The following is a 19,457-nucleotide window of genomic DNA, read 5'->3' on the forward strand; positions in this document are numbered from 1 at the left end:
GGAGATTTTGTTCTCATTTGGTGAGTATACATATTTATATCATAAATATTGAAGCCCGAAAACAATAGGTTAAAAGAATGTCGAGATATATATATATATGTGTGTATACTCGCTAAATTAATAAAAATATTCATAAAATTTATGCAGAGTAACATTAACATCTTATACAGTTATTAAGAAAAAACGTTCTAAATTTTTTTTTAGTGTCAATATATGAACAAAATCTATCTATTGTCACTTCATAAATTATCTTCAAACTTTTTAATGTTACTTTTGTGTTAGATGATGAAAGTTTCACATCTGCTAATTTAAGGAATAGTCATGAGTTTATAATAAAATAATACTTTATCCATTAGAGTGAACCTTTTTTGGGAGGCCCAAAGCAACCCACTAGAGTTTATGCTCAAAGTGGACAATATCATACTATTGTGGAGAGTCGTGTTCGTTCATGGTATCAGAGTCATTCCCTAAACTTAGTCATATCAATAGATGGGTAAATGTTCAGATGTCGAACAAATATTAATACTAAATGTATTTTTTATTTTTTTTTTAAAGTTTATGAATATTTTTAAGATAGAGTATAATTTTATTAATTTAGAATCTTAACTAAATACATCTATTAAAGTAATAATTAATAACAACAAAAAGCGTAATAATAAATATGAATTTAAATTACACGTTTATTATTATAAACCTTTCACTCCAAAAAAAAAATAATAATAAATACATGTCAAATTACAACCACACGTTTGGTTTGAGGATAAGCATCCAGAAAATGCCAAATTATGATGACGTGGCAGATGGAAAGAAATCAAATGTCACAATATTAATATATCCAATATTTTAACTCTTACCATTAAATAATTGATAACCTTTTATACCCTTCTTAAAATTTTTCTTATTTGAATGTGATCTCGGTTTATTCATATACCTCTCATTTACTCGAGTGTCATATTATACGTCGAAACTCGTAATTTATATTTGCATTATGCTATGATATTATAATTTGATAAATTTGAACTACAAATTTCCACAATGGTATGATATTATTTACTTTAAGTTCTCGTGATTTTACTTTTGGTTTCTTAAAATGTCTCATATTAATTGAGATAATATTACTTACTTATAAACCTTCGATTTTTTCTTTAGCTAACCGACATCAATAGACACGTACTAGTGTGAGCACGAGAGACGTTGTGTTTTAATACTTAATCAAAACTCCCTCAAACTACCCAATTACCTCCACAAATTGGCGTCATATCGTTTATAAAATTTTATTTGGTTCGAGTCAACTCGAAATTTTGTCCAATAAACTCAAAACTCAAATCAAATATTCGGTTTCAAAAAAAACTAACCCAACTCAACCCAACTCGAAATACTAAATCAACCTAACCCAACTTCTATAATTGGGGTTGAATCGATTCAGGTTGTCGGGTTCATGTACACCTCAACCGTCAACAACGACGGAGACAATTTAGAAAAAAAAAACAATAAAATTGACGTGTTGGATGACGAAAAGTTGAAAGGAATTGATGGTGAGAGAGGAAGGGAGGGAGCAATCTCCAAAAATCCTTTGCCCTAATATTTCTCTCCCCACAAAATCTCCCCTTTCCATTTCTTCTTTCCTCATTAAAACCCTTGACCGTGACATTCACAATTTTTACCTAACATTAATAATAAATTATATATATATATATATAGAGAATTTTAAAATTTCAAAGTTTTACGATAATTTTACGATAATGATAGATGAGAACAATAATGACGTAGCACAAGATCTAACAGAGATATATTAATAATAATAATAAAATATATACTTTTAAAAAAAATTAAAAAATTGATTAATTTTGTTGTTAATAGAAATTATGTGCATGGCAAATAAAGGGGAACCACGTAGCCTTGATGGGTTAGGTGTGTTGGGTCCATCCTTATCCTCGTCAATAGGCTTCACTGTAACTACGGAGAGAAAAAAAAGGATACACACAAGGTTTGAGGGGACAATGTCTGTCATGAACGACCCATCGACATTGATATCATTCGTAACAAATCATAACTTATATAAGAGAATGTAAACTTTTCCTTAGCTGACGCGTTTTTAAATTGTGAGGGTGACAGTGATACGTAACGAGCCGAAGCGGACAATATCTATTAGCGGTAAGGTAGAGCTGTTACAACGATTACTTATACAATACACAATTTTCAGCACTAGGGCTGGGGGGGGGGCATTTTTGGTATTTTGATATTAAACCAATTAAAATAAAATATCTTTTCACATTCAAAAGGTGACCTTTTTGTCCCCACAGCCCCACCACTACCACTCATGACCCATAACATGGCAGCAAGCAAATCATGCCTCCTCTTTGACCAGATCCCAACTATGATCTGATGATCAAATGATGACATCATCACAACTTTCAACGGTCCAGATTACAGATACACGAACTTCCCCGCTGCATGCGATTGTGACTCCGAGCTGTACAGATTTAGCATATTAATACGTAGCGGTGAGATATTTATATTTAAAAGGAGGTTGGGCCCCACCACCAAGTCATGTGCCAACTCAACAATACAACATTCTAGATATTTTCTTTTTATTTGTAAATGTGGGTCCCTTTCAGTTATTCGCATTTTGGCCCCAGGGTAATATTTATTTTTATTTTATTTAAGTTTAGAGAATATTAAAACATTATTTTAGTCGCTCGTACAATTTAAGTATTTAATTAATCCTGTTTAATATTTAATTATTAGTTTTAAATACTTTTAAAATAAACCTTTACATAGTCGCCACGTATTAAGCTTTGATGTGGTGGGGTCCACCGTTCCAACTAGAAATTTATGAAAAGTTCCAGATTTATGGGTGTCTTGGAGGAGAAGAAAAACAATTAATATAGTGGGGGCCAAATAATAATTTTTAAATTATAAGAGGCGTATTTGTAATTTTCATTAAAATTAAAATAAATAGAAAAGAGATAGTTTTCATGGATGTCATGTGAAATGACGAAAGGGGGCATGAGAGATACAGCCGCGGATCTGCAAGCTCATCCTCCATTTTCGATTGGGCTCAGGATATTCTGCTGCTACCGGCCAAAGATTTCACTCTGTTGCCGCTGATAGTATTTTGGATTAGGGTTTTCCGGGGATCTTCGCCGGCGACGAGAAATGGTTTGTTCTAAGTCCACGACTGGGGAGAGTGTCCCCTGTGATTTCTGTAACGAGCAGGTTGCGATTCTGTACTGCAGAGCCGACTCTGCGAAGCTTTGTTTGTTCTGTGATAAGCATGTTCACTCTGCGAACTTGCTCTCTCGGAAGCATGTTCGTTCTCAGATCTGTGATAACTGTAGGTCTGAGCCGGTTTCGATTCGCTGTTCGACGGATAATCTCGTGCTCTGTCAGGAGTGCGATTGGGACGCCCATGGGAGCTGTTCGGTCTCCGCTGCTCATGAACGGACTCCGATTGAAGGCTTCACTGGCTGCCCTTCGGCGCTTGAGCTTGTTTCGTTATGGGGCTTCGATCTTGGAGAAAAGAAGATGGAGGAATCCGAGATGTTGGTGCAAAATTGGGTGGGCTCGCAGGACTTGGTTATGCCGATTGATCATTGGGCGTGTAGAGCTAGTGCGACTGCTTTTAACGACCTCGTTGTTCCGAAAGATAACCCTTATCTCTTCGCGAATCTCAACTGTACAGATTCTGCGTCGATGTTGAAGAGGCAAAATCCGAGCTGTGGAAAGCATAAGCAAGTGTTATACAAGCAATTGGTTGAGCTGCTTAAGAGGGATTTCGAAGGCGGCGACGATGTTGTTGATGAAACTCGCGATGGCGATGCAGGTGGTGAAGAGGTTGGATTACAGAATCTGGTTCCTGAAACAACGAATGGGGTTTGTTATTGGCAAGAGGATTTGGAAGCTCGTCAAATTCATAAAGAGGATAATGGGGTTTTTGTTGATGCTGCTGCTCCTCCTCAGCCATTACTGCAGCAACAAACTTCCTTCACGTCTCTGCTAACGATGCCGCCTCATGTGGGTCTGAAATACAGCGAGCGCATTGGTGATGAAACTAATGTTTGTGATGGTAACCCAACTCGTCAAGGCATTCAAGTAATGTTTTCAATTACCTTTCCTTGTTTCTCTCTGTCGGTGACTTTATCGATTTTCAGCTTTTTCTGGCATGCCCATGCATCGTAGTTTGATAGCTATAATATAGCATTTTCTCCACAATTCTGAATATCGCTTTCCCCATTTCCGAGGAGCTCACTTCGTACGTCCAAGGACGCTGGTTTTAGCTTTTAAGAGTAGACTTCAGTCTTTTTCTGAGGATATGAATGGCCATTATATAGGAACCTGTGTTCTTTCTTTTAGACCCTCTGTTTGATTTCTGCTGTAATTTGAATTGCTTGAATAATTCTTCCATTTATTGCCAATGCTTGCTGTTTATCTGTTCTTAATCTGGGACGGTCCTTGTTTGAAGTTAATTTAACATTCTTAGTTCCTCTGTTTACTGTCAAATGAAGCTTTTTGATACATATGATGTCTTAACATTTCTTCTTTTCCTTCTTTCTGTTTGTACTTCTTCTAGATTTGGGACTTTAATTTAGGACGCTTAAGGGGACACAAAGATTCGAGTTCATTTGAAGAGGCCTATGGCACTGGCAACATGGGATTTACCATTAAGAATTTTGATGAGTTTTTGAAAGAAACATCCCCAACAAGCCCCAAGTTGCTAGGAGAAACCTATCAGATCAATTGCTCAGGCACACATGATGATATACCATCATTCAATGTAAGTCCTGCTCTGTTTTTCACTTTAAGTAGGTTCCTAGTTACTCATTATATCCTATTCTTGCGCATCTCTGTGAAGACTCATAAATATATTTGGGGAGTTTCAAACATATCAACTGATGAAATAAAATATGCTTATCAAGGCATGCCGAGTATGTGAGAATCATCTAAACTAAACCATTTGAAGCAAACTACATTTCCCATGATAGATTTAGGATCGTAACTGCTGTTCGGAGTTCGGATCGACTCGTCTGTTTTGTTTAGTAATCATTGTTGAAGTGATGCAGTGTCTATTCAGTTAAGGGTATCTGCTTGTTTTCATAGAAGGTTCTCCGAAAGGCTGATATCGGCATAGAGAATCGAACACCCAATTTCCTTGTGCTTCTTGTATAACCAATCCTCTGCTTTCCCTTATTGGGAATCAGCTGTTGAAGATAACATATTTACTGGAAATTGCAGGGTAATATCAACAACACAACGCTAAGTCAGGGGGCAGCAACATGCGAGAGCGGCAATCCGTCAAAGAGCAAGCTGAAATGTGGTTATAAAAATGCACAGCCAATCGAAAAACCCATTATTGTAAATGTCGACAGCATATTGTCGACATCGACAACCAAGGCCGACTTAGAGCTTCTTGCACAGAACAGAGGCAACGCAATGCAGCGTTACAAGGAGAAACGAAAAACTCGAAGGTGCATATTTCATTTTGTCTGGTACAGCTAGCTAACTGTAATTCTCTTCTCAATGTCAACTCCGGACCCTTACTGTAACTTGGAACAGGTACGATAAATACATTCGTTACGAGTCGAGGAAGGCGAGAGCGGATACAAGGAAGCGAGTGAAGGGTCGGTTTGTGAAGGCTAGTGAAGCCCCTGTTTTTTGATGATCAACTTCCATGGTTGAAAGTAGGTATTTACTTTGTTGATGTTGTAGTTCTGTGTGTATATATTTAATTTTGCCATTCCTTCCACTTAATATTTGTTCTAACGTTTTAGCAGGTGCAAATGCACGTGATAATTATCTTGTGTTTTTTAGAGATAGGTAGAGATTAATGTTATGCATTATATAAATGATGTCAATAACAGTTTCATGCGTAATTTTCTAATAATCAAATCCACGAAGTTTTTAATTATGTTTTTGAATTTTGAATTATGGTAATGTTGTATGAAAATTAGTGGTCATTTTAATCTGTATCGATGAAGATGTGACCAAAATACGATCTTCATACATGCATGACCATAGTCCATGGTCATGAATTACGTTTACAAGACTGTAAACGACATCTTAAATGAAATTTCAAGACAATTCGAGTATGAATAAATGCACAACTGATTAATTTGATGACTAACTTAGTATAGAGCATGTGTCGTTCATACTTCATTGGTCTGAGTTGGAGTTACTATTCCAATGCTCAAAAGTAACAGTGATCGAGTGGGAGTTGACCAGAATCTGCAGCTCAGAAGTAACATGACTTACTTGATTTGTCTGAGTCGGAGTTGCTATTCTAGTGCCGCACAGAATTCAATTCCACCTGTGTAGACAACGACATTTGATAAGAACATATTAATGGTCTTAATCTACTGCTTAAAAGTAATGTGACTTACCTGATTTGTTTGAGTCGGAGTTACTATTCTAGTGGCACTAGAATCTGCTAGTCAGGAGTTACTTAACTCCTCTGGTGGCACTAGAATTTGCTACTCAACCGGTTGTTAGCAGCTACATCTGGTAAGAATATACTATGCTAACCCCCAACACCTCAAATAATGTCGAGAGACGGTTTCGAATGGATCTAAAATGGAATCACAAAGATTAGATCAGGCAGTGGATTGGGTCGCGAGTCGGGTCGCTGGATCGAGTCGATGCTGGCCTAGAAGTTGGGGTGTTGGTGGGCGATTGGTGCATAGGCATGCTACTGGGCTGGACTGCATAGATCGTTAAGAGTAGTCTGAGCCATAAGTGGCTGGTGCAAGCCAGACAATTGAAGGTGGCGCAGGTTTGGAAGACTTGGTTGTGGAAGCTGAGGTTCAAAGCTTGGTTCGGTTCCCAAGGCTAACTCTGAACCTGCTCTCTCCCTTTTCTTTCTTTAAAATAAGGAGAGGAATGAATTAGTACACTAAAAATAGTATTTATTTTATAAGGGAATGGGTTTGGTGGCGGAGAGACTTAAATTTATTTTAATTTTATTTAAAAACAACTTTTACTTCTTCACCTTTATTTAAAAAATACTCTTAAATTTATTTTAATTTTTTTTATTAATAGCTTATTAAATAATAATAATAATAATAATAATAATACCTTATTATCAATATCATATTTTATAAAATTTCATAAAAAAAAATTTAGAATTAACTCGTTAAAACAAGAAGGCATGATGATACTATTAATGGTTATGGTCAAATATTTTTCTTCAAAGGGATCTCAAAATTTGATAAAATCATTTAAACTTATGATGGATTAAAATTAGAAACCATAAATTTAGAACCAATTCTAGAATATTGTTACATTTAAAAACCAATTTATTAGAATTAGAGTTCAAAATATGTTGCGATAATATATGTATCGAACCTAAAAGTATCTTATATTACATAATAATTTTGAAATATAGAGATGATATACTAATGTTCTCACCTCTTTATATCTTTGATTAAAACGTCGATGTTCAAATCCACGTCAGGATTCATATGACCTACAAAACGAACACAAAAAAGAACAAAAAGGGTAAGATTATTGGTAAACATGTTGTCGGAATATTTAGTATAAACAAAGAAAGGGCCATGCACGTATGTATATGCGTAAGGCTTTACAAATCCATGCACGAGAAACCACTCCAACAGGCGGCCGTTTCAGACGCACGCAGCGTGGCACTACAACCACCACCGGGCTACGGCGGAAGGCGGTGGTGGATCGAAGTGCCACGCCACCGTGCGTCTAAAACCAAGGAACGCCCTGAAATGCAGAGTACGGCGGTGGGCAGTGGGCAGTGGGCCGCTTTAAAGAAAACGAAAAGGGATGGTGAGTGTATATATAGAGGAAGGGCAGTGGCGGGGGATGCGGCGGAGGGTGACGATGAAGGGCGGTGGCTGCGTGTCTGGTTCATACAACTTTCTAATTCCGCCCATTATTCTCCCCTCGACGTGTGGATTATCCCTTTTTTTTCTGTTAAATACATACATTTTCATTATTATTATTGTTATTATTTTGCCTCTTGGCTGTGTTTCAAACGTATTTTCCTTTTATTTTTTCTATAAAAAAATGGCTAATTTTTGTTTTCTAGTTGCTTTTTCATATATTTTTAAAAAAATTAAAAGCAATTTTTCATAATTAATAAATAAATAAATGGGTATAAATCAGTATTTTATTTTTAATTTAAATTTTAAGAGGTAAAATACGTATATGGACATAAAAATATTATCGAATGGGTTCGAATATTCTTATTTGTTGTTTCACAAAAATAAAATGAAAATTTAAAAATAATTTACAAAATTGTATTTCGCAGTTATTTTATATATTTATTTAATTTATTTGTTCGAGAAAGACCTATTTTATATATGTATTTGGTCTAAATTTTTTTAAGCTCATAATAAATGAATTTTGACGTTAGATTACAAATATTTGTATTCTTATAAATTTAATTATAATATATTTGAGAATATTATATATATATATATATATACATATATTTATAAAAAAATATTAAAGTTTATTTTAATAATTATTAATTTTAAATATTGTAAAGAATTTAAAAAATGGAAAATGTATTTTAAGAAAATTTGAACAAGAAATTTTTGTTTGTAAGTTGCATTCAACCTGCCAAGGTGTTTGAGTACGTTAATAGGTTTGGAAAGAACGCCACGTGGAAGTTAAATTTAATGGACAAGTAGCTATCTCACGTGGCGACCGGAATTTGGGTCTTGGATAAGACGCCACGTGTAATGAACTCCACCTGGACACCCTTACAAAATGGAATATTATTATCTGTTTGGCTTTACCATTTTTTTTGTGTTTATTTCGAAAATAGTATAATTTATAAGCAAATTTTGATTTGGAAACCTATTCTATAAGAAAAGTATAATGTTTATATGTTTTCATTTTTTTCATATTAAAGGTTGGAAAATAAATAAATAGATCATTTTACTTTTATTGAAATTAAATATTTGAATAAATAATCCGAATATTCCGAACTAACCGTACTACAATCGACGCTTCCTTAAAATACATATTTATAATATGAGTATATTTTTCGAATGTCTCTACATTAGGACAAGTCATTTGGCTCGACCTTGCCTTTACTTTGGCTCTCAAGGTCTATCATGTGCAATGTCGCATCCAAAATCATCTTGGTTCCCAATCAACATGGTCCATATGTCACATGGTGTTGTTGACTATCGCGACTCACTCGGTTATGTCATTAAGAATGGGCCCACGTATCGTTCATAACATCGGGACATCTCGAACATCCATCAATTTGGGTTCTATCGAGACATTGACCCTCTCGTGCCTATGTCATTTCATTTACGGACATTGTACCAGATAACAGGTGCATAGTCCAACTTCCGACACTTGGGCTAGGGCGCAATACTGGCACACCCATGCTACCCAATACTGTCCTTGAAAGACCTATTTTGAAGGAAGTCACCTGAGACACTCGTCTTGTAATGCTTGCCCTCACTATGACATACGCATGTGCCACAAGGTCCAGGGGTGGTAGAGAGTTGACTCCATGTCATCCCCTTAAGGTACATTTTGTGACATTTCTAATCATTTTCGGGTAGACATCATTTTGGCAAATGGTCATACGGTATCGTGGAGCGTCCGTCCGGTATCTAACTGACACAAAATTTGGAAAGTATTTATATTTTATATGGACAGACTTGACTTCAAAGTTGCATGCTCAATTTCCCTTTGGAACACCGACTTTCAAGGTTAAAGCCCGTGGCTTTTCAACAAGCCCTATCTTTGACACTCATGTCTACTCGTGGCCCTCATCTTGCTTATAACTCGTCTTTTCTTCAATACCCACTATGTGTGGTGTGTGTTAGATGTTACACCGTCCTTCTTGGTCGTATCATGGCACTCATCTAACCCCTCACATGGTCGAATGGGCACCACTTGAGGACGCTGATTTTCTTGTCGCAACGTGAGGGTCACAACCTACTCTCTTCATAGTATGGTTGTGACATCGAGCGCAGGTTTAGAAAGACCATCGACCATCGACCATCGATCATTCCCTTTAAAATTTATCCATGAGTCATGCAATTTTTAAAAACATTACTATCCACATGGTTAAAAAAAAACATTAATTTAGTTCCAATATTATAATGGCTTATTCATCACCTTCCTTGTATATTTCTTACAAATACCTATTTTTGCACCCAAATCTAGTGTTCTAACTAAAAAAAATCTAATGCATTAAACTATGTCAGCTCATAGCTAATAATGAAGATCAGGAGTTGAACTTGCCAAGAAGAGGATTGGGTGGGCCAGGATCGTCGCCGCCACACTGCGCCTCGAAGTGTGGGAACTGCACGCCCTGCACTACGGTTCTTGTGTCGGAGCCACCGGGACCTCCAGGCGTCGGTGATGATTTCCCGGAAGTCTGGAGATGCAATTGTGGGAACAAGCTCTACATGCCCTGATTGGAAAAGGCATGCCCCCACGCATGTATGCTCTTATATGTTACTTATTCGCCGATGAGCCGAAGTAGACGGAGTGGGTCTTTTCAACCTAACCCCAAATTTAACGAGTTTGTTAAGTTAGTAACTCCATGAAACCAAATAGAATTTACAACCCAACTCTATGTTTTTTAGTTAAGTTGTTTTTTTAGTTGAGTTGAGCTCACACCCAACCAAGGAAATGTTCTAAAATATCAGTGATTCAAAAAGAATATACCAATGGTTGAGTCAACAAATAGAGATATTTTATGGATCTCAAGATCAAAATATGATCAAGACATTATCTACTCTAAGAATGAAAACTCGAACTTAATACGAACATCTCGATTAGGGTTTTCATCTAGCTCACTCGATCGTCGAACAACAGCAAAGCAACCCAATTCTAGAACCAAAGAAATGCAAAACCTACGCAACTAGGTAAGTTCATGACACCGAAACGTCGTAGAAAGATGCCTTACTAGATATAACAAAAGCGAGTAGGAAAGGCAATCTAATTATGACAAGAAAATAAAAAAGAGTTATGGAAGAGTAAAGAAAGATAAGTGAAGTGTTGGGTTATTTTAAGTAGTTTGGGAGAAGACGAAATTGCTATTAGAAATAGGAAGAAAAACGAAAAGAGATCGATGAAAATGAAGAACACTCCATAAATTGGGTATCACCATCAATGGTGATGGCTACCCATTTTTAGAGTTGATATTAACATCATATATCAAAGAGACGTATTTGAGCTTCCAAGAACTAAGGGTCCCCTCTCTCTCTCTCCTTTTTCCCACTCTGTTTCCTTTCACCGTATCAAAAATCTCTTGCTTCTTCACAGGGGTTTGCAAATTCCAACCAATTACCCTTTCCCTTTCCTTCCATCCTGTTTGTTTCCCGAGAAAATTCTCTCTCTAAAAACCCCATTGATTTGACACCAAAATCTTACGGAATCCCTTTCCTTTTCTTCTCTCTCTCTCTCTCTCTCCTCTGTTTTCTTGCAAGAACAGGGCCTCGTTTATTTCATTCAAAGCTTAGTTTTATACATTGAGATAAATAACAGAGGATTGATATGAAGTTTTCTTGGAAGCCATGGATCTTTAAATAAGAAAGAAAACAAGCTACTAAAAGCTAAAGTTGTTTATGATCGTCTATTTCTTAAACTATGGCAGCTGCTGGTTTCTTCTTGTTCTTGTTCTTGTTCTTGATGATTATTCACTGAAATCTCTGTAACTCCACTTGAACCAGAGGATGAAGAACAAGGAGCTGCTAGATTCAAATCTGCTCTCAGAAATTGATGAAAAACTGGTGTACAAATCTTCTTCTTCTCGTCTCTGTTTTTTGTGCTTTTCTTGAAAAATATCCGACATAAAACCCAGTTATGATTCTGCATCAAACCAAACATCAGACAAAAATTAGTTTAGTTCTTCAATTCCAGATGGGTTTCTGGTTAATATTCAATTCCAGACAGGGTAAGCTCACCAAGGTGGGTAGTTCGCTATTAATGGCGGAAGGAGGAGCTTCGGAGCCTCCGACAAGGCGATACTCGTGCATAATCCAATCAGTTCTCAAGCCATTAGGAGGGTTTCCAGTGTAGAACACGAGGGTTTTCTTCAACCCCACCAACCGATTCTCCTTGGAAGAAACAATCCGGCGGTCGATTCCGGTGGCCTTCCAATACCCAGAACCGGTGGCTCTGTTCGACCTTCTTCCATTAGAGTATTTGGCTTGTCTAGTACTGAAAAAGTACCTTTCCCGCTCCAAATCCCCTGACCCATCAGAAATTTCACAAACCCCATGAGAAAAATCATCGCCAAATCCCTAAATCCCCAAATGAAAAAAAAAAAAACTGAAATGAAATCGGAACGAACCTGGCAAGTCCCATGGGTCGAAACGGCAGACGTCGGCGTCGGGAATGACGGCGGCGGGAAGAGGGGAGGAGAGGGCTTTCTTAATGAGGTATTGGAGGATGAGCTCCTCGTCGGTGGGGTGGAAACGGAAGCCGGGGGGTAATCGGAGGACGCCATTTTTGAGGAAGGTCAGCTTCTCCATGGTGGAAATTGGAAGAGATTGGGGAATTTGGGTGAGGGAGGGGAAATGGAGGGGTTGATTTTTATAGTGATTATTATTTATTTTATTTTATTTTATTTTTGGCGTAAATTAGACTCAAACTCGCCCACTTTAATTGCCTCAATTTAACACACAACTCTCCCTACGACAAGGAGGAAAGACAAACCACCACCCACCACCCCTCACTATCATCATGTCTTTATTAGCACATCATCTCGTATTTTTCGAGCTAATTTTCTTACTGACATACTGTTCAGTATTTATCTTTTATACCATTTGTAACAGCTGAACCCTACGAATAACAGATACGGTCCTCTTTGAGCTTTCTCTTTCAAATTTCCACTTTAAATTTTTAAAACGCAGACGTGTCTACTAAAAAAAGGTTTCATTGCCCTCATAAGAAATGCTATGGAAATGATTATTGGTCACCAATTCTAGTTGCTAGTCATTGGCTGTCAATGACCAAGATAGGGGACTGATGAACAGCGACTATCACACACTAGCAACTATCATCAACCTCAACTTGTTGTCTAACAATAGTCAGTTGGTGGTTGCTAGTCATCAATCTCGATCCTAATCACTAGTCCTCTATCTTAGTCAACTAGCCCTCAATCTTGGTTACTCGTTGTTGGTCGTCAACTATAGGAATGGAGATTAAAATGATTGGTGAAAATTCGAAAATTAATAAAATAATTTTTTCTTAAAAGTAAAAAGTAATTTAAATCTTTCTATACATTATAATTGTAAGATCCTATATCGATACGTAATATACAATATAAATATATAATATAATAATTTTTAAATATTTATCCAGAACAAAATTCAAGTTTTGAGAACCTTTTAAATTAAAAAAAAAAATATATATATTTATTATTAAATAGCTTATTTGAAAGTACAAAAGTACCCTCGTCATTATTGTTAGCTTTGTTCGTGTGCGGGGGGACAGGGATTGAATGGGCGATTCACAAGTCCTACCTATTAAAAAACATTGATAAAGTTTTAAATTGAATTAATTTATATTATTTCGACAACGGTTTAAAATTTTGTTAATATAAAATTCATTTTTTCCCGTTAATTTCTTTTATTTTCTTCGTTTATAGCGTTTAATCTTTGAATTTTCAGCACCGGTCTACGTTACAGTTCATTCTCAAACTGACAACCTCTACGATAAGCAAGTAAATACAGTATTCCAGGACTCATTAATAGAAATTTTGTTCCGAAGATACTTACACGTTAACGATTAAAACGAGACTTTTAAAACAATAACAATATAATTACATCAAATTTCAAACACGTCATTTAAATCACACTATCACCTTTTCATTTCTTTTATAAGAAAGTTCGGCAAAAATTAAAAGCCGGGTAGAAATTAAATGAAGCTTTAGTTACGTTAAAGACATTTTTTATAATTTAAGAGATTAAATATAAATTAACATTTTATTTGATATAACATTGAATATTTTAATCTTACTCGTGAACTTTAAAAAAAAAAAATTCAGAGGTCGAACCAATATAAAATTAGTCAAAGTAAAGCACGTTTAGCTTTAGAATTCTTATAGTCGAGCTATCACGTTTATAAGTTGAGTGACGTTTGAATTATTTAAAATTCTTGTTCACTCAACTGAATAATTACGTCATGACGGTCGGATCCCGGATGGTAAATTAGTTGTAATATAGTTTAAATTTTGTGATTAGTCAAAATAAATTAATTATAGATACGTGAATGAATTAGTACCAACTTGTTCAAAAAAGGAAACGTGTAAACGCCCCATACGCCAACTCTTAATTGCTTCATTTAATTCCAATTTTATTGCTTTCTTTTTTTCTTACATTTATCAAATTTTTCAATTCAATCCTTCCAATTTTAAATATTGCTATTTAGTCCCTAAATTTTATTTGTAAATGACGCATGTTTCTAAAGATTATTACGATTTTAGACATTTCAACATCGGTTCGTGGTTATTGAAAGGTAACAATACCTCGTTTTTAACTATGTTTTGACTCTTAAAACATTAATTTTTAAGTTTCACATCGGCTAATTTAAGTAATAATCATGAGTTTATAATCAAATTATCCATGTTATCAGAGTCATGCCCTAAACTTAGTCATGACAATATTTATATTTTTTCGAAATAAAAGAATTAATATATTTGATTAACGACGGTTATGAATTATTATATTTTTGAAAAAGGTGAAAAATAAGGAAAGTGGTTAGGGGGGGTTTAATTAAAACAATGGGCACCGTCACCGACGATAGGGAATAATAATGCATGAGGGGTGAGGGAAGGGAAAGGGACAAAATTGTCATAATATCTTTCCCTTCATTTCAAGATTTCCTCTTATCTCATTGTCTCCATATTTTGGATCAACCGGTTGAATTTTGGATATGTACGTCTTTTTGGAATCTTTACCCTCCCAATTACCATTTTGCCCTTTCAATGCTCGATCTTTCGTATAAAGTATGTTCCGAATAGCCAACAACGAAATAAAGGAGTATCGAGGCATCTCATAGCTCTAGTATGCAAGAAATCTTAAGCATTTACCATAGAAAATACCGAGGACAATGGAGAAGCTAAGCCACTCTTAGTCAACTAGCTCCTATGTTATGGAAAACTTGGTCTAATAGCGACAAACAATTTTAATATAAAAGTTTGTCACACCCTTATGTTGCTATTAAAATTAGAATCAACATTACATGCATGACGTAGCTAATGTGTGTGGAAAGTATTTATTTAAAATATTTTATAAAATTTGTGTTTTATCTTTACTTACTTTATTTTAAAAAATACTCAACAAGCTCACTATTTAGGGTCAGAAAAAGTAAATAAATGTAATATGACAGGGCATTGGGTAGCTTCTAATAGAAACAGAGTTGGATGTGTAGCACTTCTTTACCCAGCTCACACACGCACACGTGGACTCACCAAACTGGCTCCTGTATCCTCTGAGCGTTCGTTAGGCTAGCACTCACTAATGGGCTAGCACTATAATCATCCTATCAAACTATAATTTGAACAAATACATTAAGATTCATATTATTTTCATCCTAAGGGACCAAATTTGATATCAAAATGTATTGAAAACATACACATCCAATAGAGACCATTTCCTTAAAATATGCTAAAACTTTGTATTTAATTGAACTAAATACTATTAATCCAAACCCACTTGATGAGTTTGGATATGATATTGATGCGTAAAAGAAAAGTTAAAAGGTCTCCATGAAATCCCTCTCTCTTTTATTGTTTCTCTCTCTCTCTCTCTCTCTAAGAACTTCAAAAGGTCAAAGGTAATTGTGTGTATGTTTTGAAGAGATTAGGTGCATTTCAATTTCCTTCGATAGGTTTAAAACTCTTCTCGATACTTTTAGCTACATCAAGAAAAATCAAGATAAAATTTTTTGTTCTTGTTCTTCTTCTTCTTCTTCTTGTTCGTGTTCGTCTCTATTGGGTGTTTTTTTTTTGTTTTAACAGTAATAGTCATGTATTAAATCTGTCGAGTTCGTGTCGTTTAGTCGAGTGATTCTCTCATGAAGTTTCATTATCAATATACCTAGAAAAAGGAGGAAAAGAGCCGTGTAAGGAAATTAATTTGATATTTAGTTGGCTGAGGAAACAATAAAGAAAAAAGATGCTTAAACCGACCACGTGAATTTGTCTCCAAACAAGAATCATACGTGTGCGTGACAACAACCTATTATAAAATAATTAAATGTGATTAAAAGGAACTTTGGTTTATAAATTAAATATCTTTGCTTAGATTCTTAATTTACTTTCATATCATAACGTATAAAATATGATTATATGGTTCAACAAGCAAACAAAAATAATCAAAGAAAGTGAAGGTCGTCTAGAATAATTGAGGAATATTGACCTTTATTTAAATTATTTATTTATTTTATATTTAGTTTTCAATATAGACGTTTTTTATATAAAAAAAAAATTAATAATAATTTCCGACAGGGTGAAATTATGAAACTAGTATTAGTGTCGTGTGAGTTTTGAACACTTATTTTTCATTTGTACCGACCAATATATATTATTTAATTTATAAATAAAAATTAATTAGGTGACTGAGGATGGAGTGATTTTTTTTTCTTCATCCTCTTATATATATTTTTAAAAATTTAATATAATTTTTAAAAACTCAAATAAATAAATATATCAAGGGAAGGGAACAATCTCATATTCTCCATTTAAAACATTTCTATCACACAGATCCCACTCCAATGGACAGCGGGGAGTTTGGGCCGTTCCAAATGGTATCAAAGTCTAACACCAGGTAATGTGCCAGTAAAGAGGTTGTTCCATGTGTTAGACGAACACGACTCCCCACAATGATATGATATTGTCTACTTTGAACATATGCTCTCATGGCTTTGCTTTGGGCTTCCCAAAAGGCCTCACACTAATAGAGATGTTACATGAACACGACTCTCCACAATATTACGATATTGTCCACTTTAAGCATAAGCTCTCATGACTTTGCTTTGAGCTTCTTAAAAGATCTTATACCAATGAAATTAGTATTCCTCAAAAACCATGATCATTCCCTAAATTAGCTAATGTGGGACTTTTATCATCCAAAAGAGATAGACACGAGGTGGTGTGCCAGTAAAGACGCTGGGCCTTGAAAGAGGGTGGATTTGGTGGGAGTCCCATATCGATTGGAGAAATGAATGAGTGTCAGCGAAAACGCTTGAACCAGGGTGGATTGTGAGATCTCACATCAATTGGAGAAGAGAATGAAACACTTTTACTTTATAAGGGTGTGGAAACCTCTCCCTAGCGTTTTAAGAACTTGAGGAGAAGCTCGAAGGGGAAAACCCAAAGAGGACAATAATGGACGACTCTAGTAGACTTCGGCTTCCGGCTCCAAACCCACGAGAAAGACTCTAAGGAATCTATTCGATTAAAATAGAGAATCAATACCATAACTCTTTTGAGTGGCACCATGCATCATGTCCCAACATTGTTTCTTTCAAATGAAACAAATGATATCATAAACAAGTTTCAATTCGTATGCTACATGTTTTCTTTCAAATGAAACAAATGATATCATAAACAAGTTTCAATTCGTATGCTACATGTTTTCTTTCAAATGAAACAAATGATATCATAAACAAGTTTCAATTTGAAATTTGTATAGAAAGTTGAGCATAATCAACTGATTAAGACGCATACCTTCAAGTCCTCAGTCTCACAGCTTAGAAAATGCAGGGTTACGTTTATGAGCTCGAGCCGAGATGGCTTCTTTGAGATCAGCTGAGAGTAGAGTTCCTGAGTTCCAAGTTGCAACATAATCCAAGCCCTGTTCAACAGTTAGGTCTCTGCTTTTGAGTAGCACTGCCTTTGTTCCCACCACTGCCAATGGTGATTTTGATGCTATTTCTGCATTCACCAAACAATTTACACAGTTGATACATAAAAGCTTCAATTAATTGGATATGGACAAATACTTCAAATCGAATTTAAATTTTAAAATACCTTCAGCGATTTTGATGACGCCATTTTCGAGCTCCATCTTAGAAGCAAAAGTTGCAGAAACCAGGCCCAATTCCTTAGCCTCCAAGCCCGAAAACTCCCGGCCCGTCAACGCTAACTCAACCGCCTTCCCAAACCCTACGATTCCTGGCAGCCTCTGCAGAGTCCCGAGATCCGCCGTAATCGCTAAATTAACCTCCTTCACCGAAAACACCGCCTCCGCCGTGCAATACCTCAAATCACACGCCGTCGCCATATCAACCCCTCCGCCGATGCATCCGCCATGGATGCACGCAATCACCGGTTTACGGCACTCCTCAATCGCAGTTATCGAGTCTTGCATCGCCTTGACCTCCCGTCGGAGCCTCTCGCCTGCTCGACCTCGCTCGCTTGAGAGAAGATTCTCGAAGTTGGAGGCCGTCGATTTGAGGTCGATTCCGGCGCAGAAGTGCTTGCCAGATCCGGAGAGGATGATAACGCGGACATCGGGGTTTTGATCGAGAGATGAAAGCGCTCGCCGGAGTTCGCCAAAGAGTTCGGTTGTGAGGGTGTTGTAGTGCGATGGACGGTGGAGGCGGAGATGGAAGACGCCGGAGTTTGGATTTTGACGCTCGATTTTTATGGATTTGTAGTCTTCCATTGCTCCGGTCGACTTTGGATTGAGAAGTATTTTCCAATTTTCACCTCAAATTTCTTCATTTATTACTTACATTAAAAATATATATATGTATATATTATAAAATTATATTTTTATTTTTGGAAATTTAGCTTAAAATGAGAAACTTACAAAATAATAATAATAATAATAAGATATACAAGCATAATTTTTATTAAAGAAAATAAAATCTCAATTAATAACTTTTATTTGTATAATAAAAAAAATTAAATTAAAAATACGATTCATCCAATATTAAATATATAAAAATAATAACAAAGACGCGCCTCGGGAGTAGAAACGTCGATAATGTAAAAATTAATTTAAAAATGGAAAGAAAAGGTCCTACCGGGAGTCGAACCCAGGTCGCTGGATTCAAAGTCCAGAGTGCTAACCACTACACCATAGAACCGGTAATGACTGTGAGACCCCAAATGCTGTTTGGATCAACACTAATAGTGCCCGTAATATCAGCAACATTGATGATTCGTTTTCAGTTCTATTAATGTGTCCAATTCTGAGAGGAAGTATGAAAATTAGATTAGTATAATGGAATAAGATTTATAAATATATCTCATTTAATTTGATTTTTAAAATACATGTTGGGCTATATTTACTTATAAAAAAAATATTTATTTGAAGATAATTATTTAAATTTATTATAAAATAAACTCAAAAACTAAAATGGAATCAAAATTATAAATGACTGATAAAAAAGAAATGGACCAAAATGGAAAAAACATGAATTTATAATGAAATGGACCAAAATTTAATTAATTAAGAAAAATTATGATTACATAAATTCAATAATTGGAAAGGAAAAAG

At 35.6% G+C, this 19,457-nt stretch overlaps 3 protein-coding genes and 1 non-coding gene across 6 annotated transcripts; 1 reads left to right on the top strand and 3 right to left on the bottom strand.

Moving 5' to 3' along the window:
* Positions 1-2,963: 2,963 nt before the first annotated feature.
* LOC111479563 (zinc finger protein CONSTANS-LIKE 15-like) lies at positions 2,964-5,855 on the top strand. Its single transcript, XM_023124278.1, has 4 exons — positions 2,964-4,095; positions 4,574-4,777; positions 5,236-5,468; positions 5,557-5,855. Exons 1-4 carry the CDS (start codon positions 3,160-3,162, stop codon positions 5,657-5,659), a joined length of 1,476 nt encoding a protein of 491 aa, XP_022980046.1. The 5' UTR covers positions 2,964-3,159; the 3' UTR covers positions 5,660-5,855.
* A 5,563-nt stretch (positions 5,856-11,418) lies between these two features.
* On the bottom strand, positions 11,419-12,529 carry LOC111479632 (NAC domain-containing protein 83-like). Its single transcript, XM_023124390.1, has 3 exons — positions 12,296-12,529; positions 11,907-12,193; positions 11,419-11,811 (listed from the first exon to the last, which is right to left on the bottom strand). The coding sequence occupies exons 1-3, from the start codon at positions 12,474-12,476 to the stop codon at positions 11,566-11,568; spliced, it is 714 nt and encodes a 237-aa protein (XP_022980158.1). The 5' UTR covers positions 12,477-12,529; the 3' UTR covers positions 11,419-11,565.
* Positions 12,530-17,398: 4,869 nt separating this feature from the next.
* Positions 17,399-18,671, bottom strand: LOC111479454 (delta(3,5)-Delta(2,4)-dienoyl-CoA isomerase, peroxisomal). 3 transcript variants are annotated; one of them, XR_002717641.1, is made up of 4 exons: positions 17,981-18,671; positions 17,623-17,884; positions 17,548-17,579; positions 17,399-17,498 (listed from the first exon to the last, which is right to left on the bottom strand). XR_002717641.1 is itself a non-coding variant. In XM_023124134.1 (2 exons), the coding sequence occupies exons 1-2, from the start codon at positions 18,615-18,617 to the stop codon at positions 17,694-17,696; spliced, it is 828 nt and encodes a 275-aa protein (XP_022979902.1). In that variant the 5' UTR covers positions 18,618-18,671; the 3' UTR covers positions 17,399-17,693. The 3 variants fall into 3 exon arrangements, 1 of the variants encoding a protein (XP_022979902.1); XR_002717640.1 differs by having other exon boundaries at positions 17,399-17,579; XM_023124134.1 differs by having other exon boundaries at positions 17,399-17,884.
* Positions 18,672-18,972: 301 nt separating this feature from the next.
* On the bottom strand, positions 18,973-19,044 carry TRNAQ-UUG. Its single transcript has one exon. It is a non-coding gene; the product is annotated as a tRNA-Gln (tRNA).
* Positions 19,045-19,457: the final 413 nt, after the last annotated feature.

This window comes from Cucurbita maxima, unplaced genomic scaffold (assembly GCF_002738345.1).
Source record: "Cucurbita maxima cultivar Rimu unplaced genomic scaffold, Cmax_1.0 Cma_Scf00005, whole genome shotgun sequence".
In the NCBI taxonomy this organism is placed as follows: Eukaryota; Viridiplantae; Streptophyta; class Magnoliopsida; order Cucurbitales; family Cucurbitaceae; genus Cucurbita; species Cucurbita maxima.

Excerpts from the sequence above, each read along its gene's own strand:
- LOC111479563 (XM_023124278.1), top strand. The coding sequence starts at position 3,160 with ATGGTTTGTTCTAAGTCCACGACTGGGGAGAGTGTCCCCTGTGATTTC. Across the intron at positions 4,778-5,235 it reads ATGATATACCATCATTCAAT|GGTAATATCAACAACACAAC; the intron begins GTAAGTCCTGCT and ends TGGAAATTGCAG. Across the intron at positions 5,469-5,556 it reads GAGAAACGAAAAACTCGAAG|GTACGATAAATACATTCGTT; the intron begins GTGCATATTTCA and ends AACTTGGAACAG.
- LOC111479632 (XM_023124390.1), bottom strand. The coding sequence starts at position 12,476 with ATGGAGAAGCTGACCTTCCTCAAAAATGGCGTCCTCCGATTACCCCCC. Across the intron at positions 12,194-12,295 it reads CGACCCATGGGACTTGCCAG|GGGATTTGGAGCGGGAAAGG; the intron begins GTTCGTTCCGAT and ends CTGATGGGTCAG. Across the intron at positions 11,812-11,906 it reads ATAGCGAACTACCCACCTTG|AATCATAACTGGGTTTTATG; the intron begins GTGAGCTTACCC and ends GGTTTGATGCAG.
- LOC111479454 (XM_023124134.1), bottom strand. The coding sequence starts at position 18,617 with ATGGAAGACTACAAATCCATAAAAATCGAGCGTCAAAATCCAAACTCC. Across the intron at positions 17,885-17,980 it reads CGTCATCAAAATCGCTGAAG|AAATAGCATCAAAATCACCA; the intron begins GTATTTTAAAAT and ends TGGTGAATGCAG.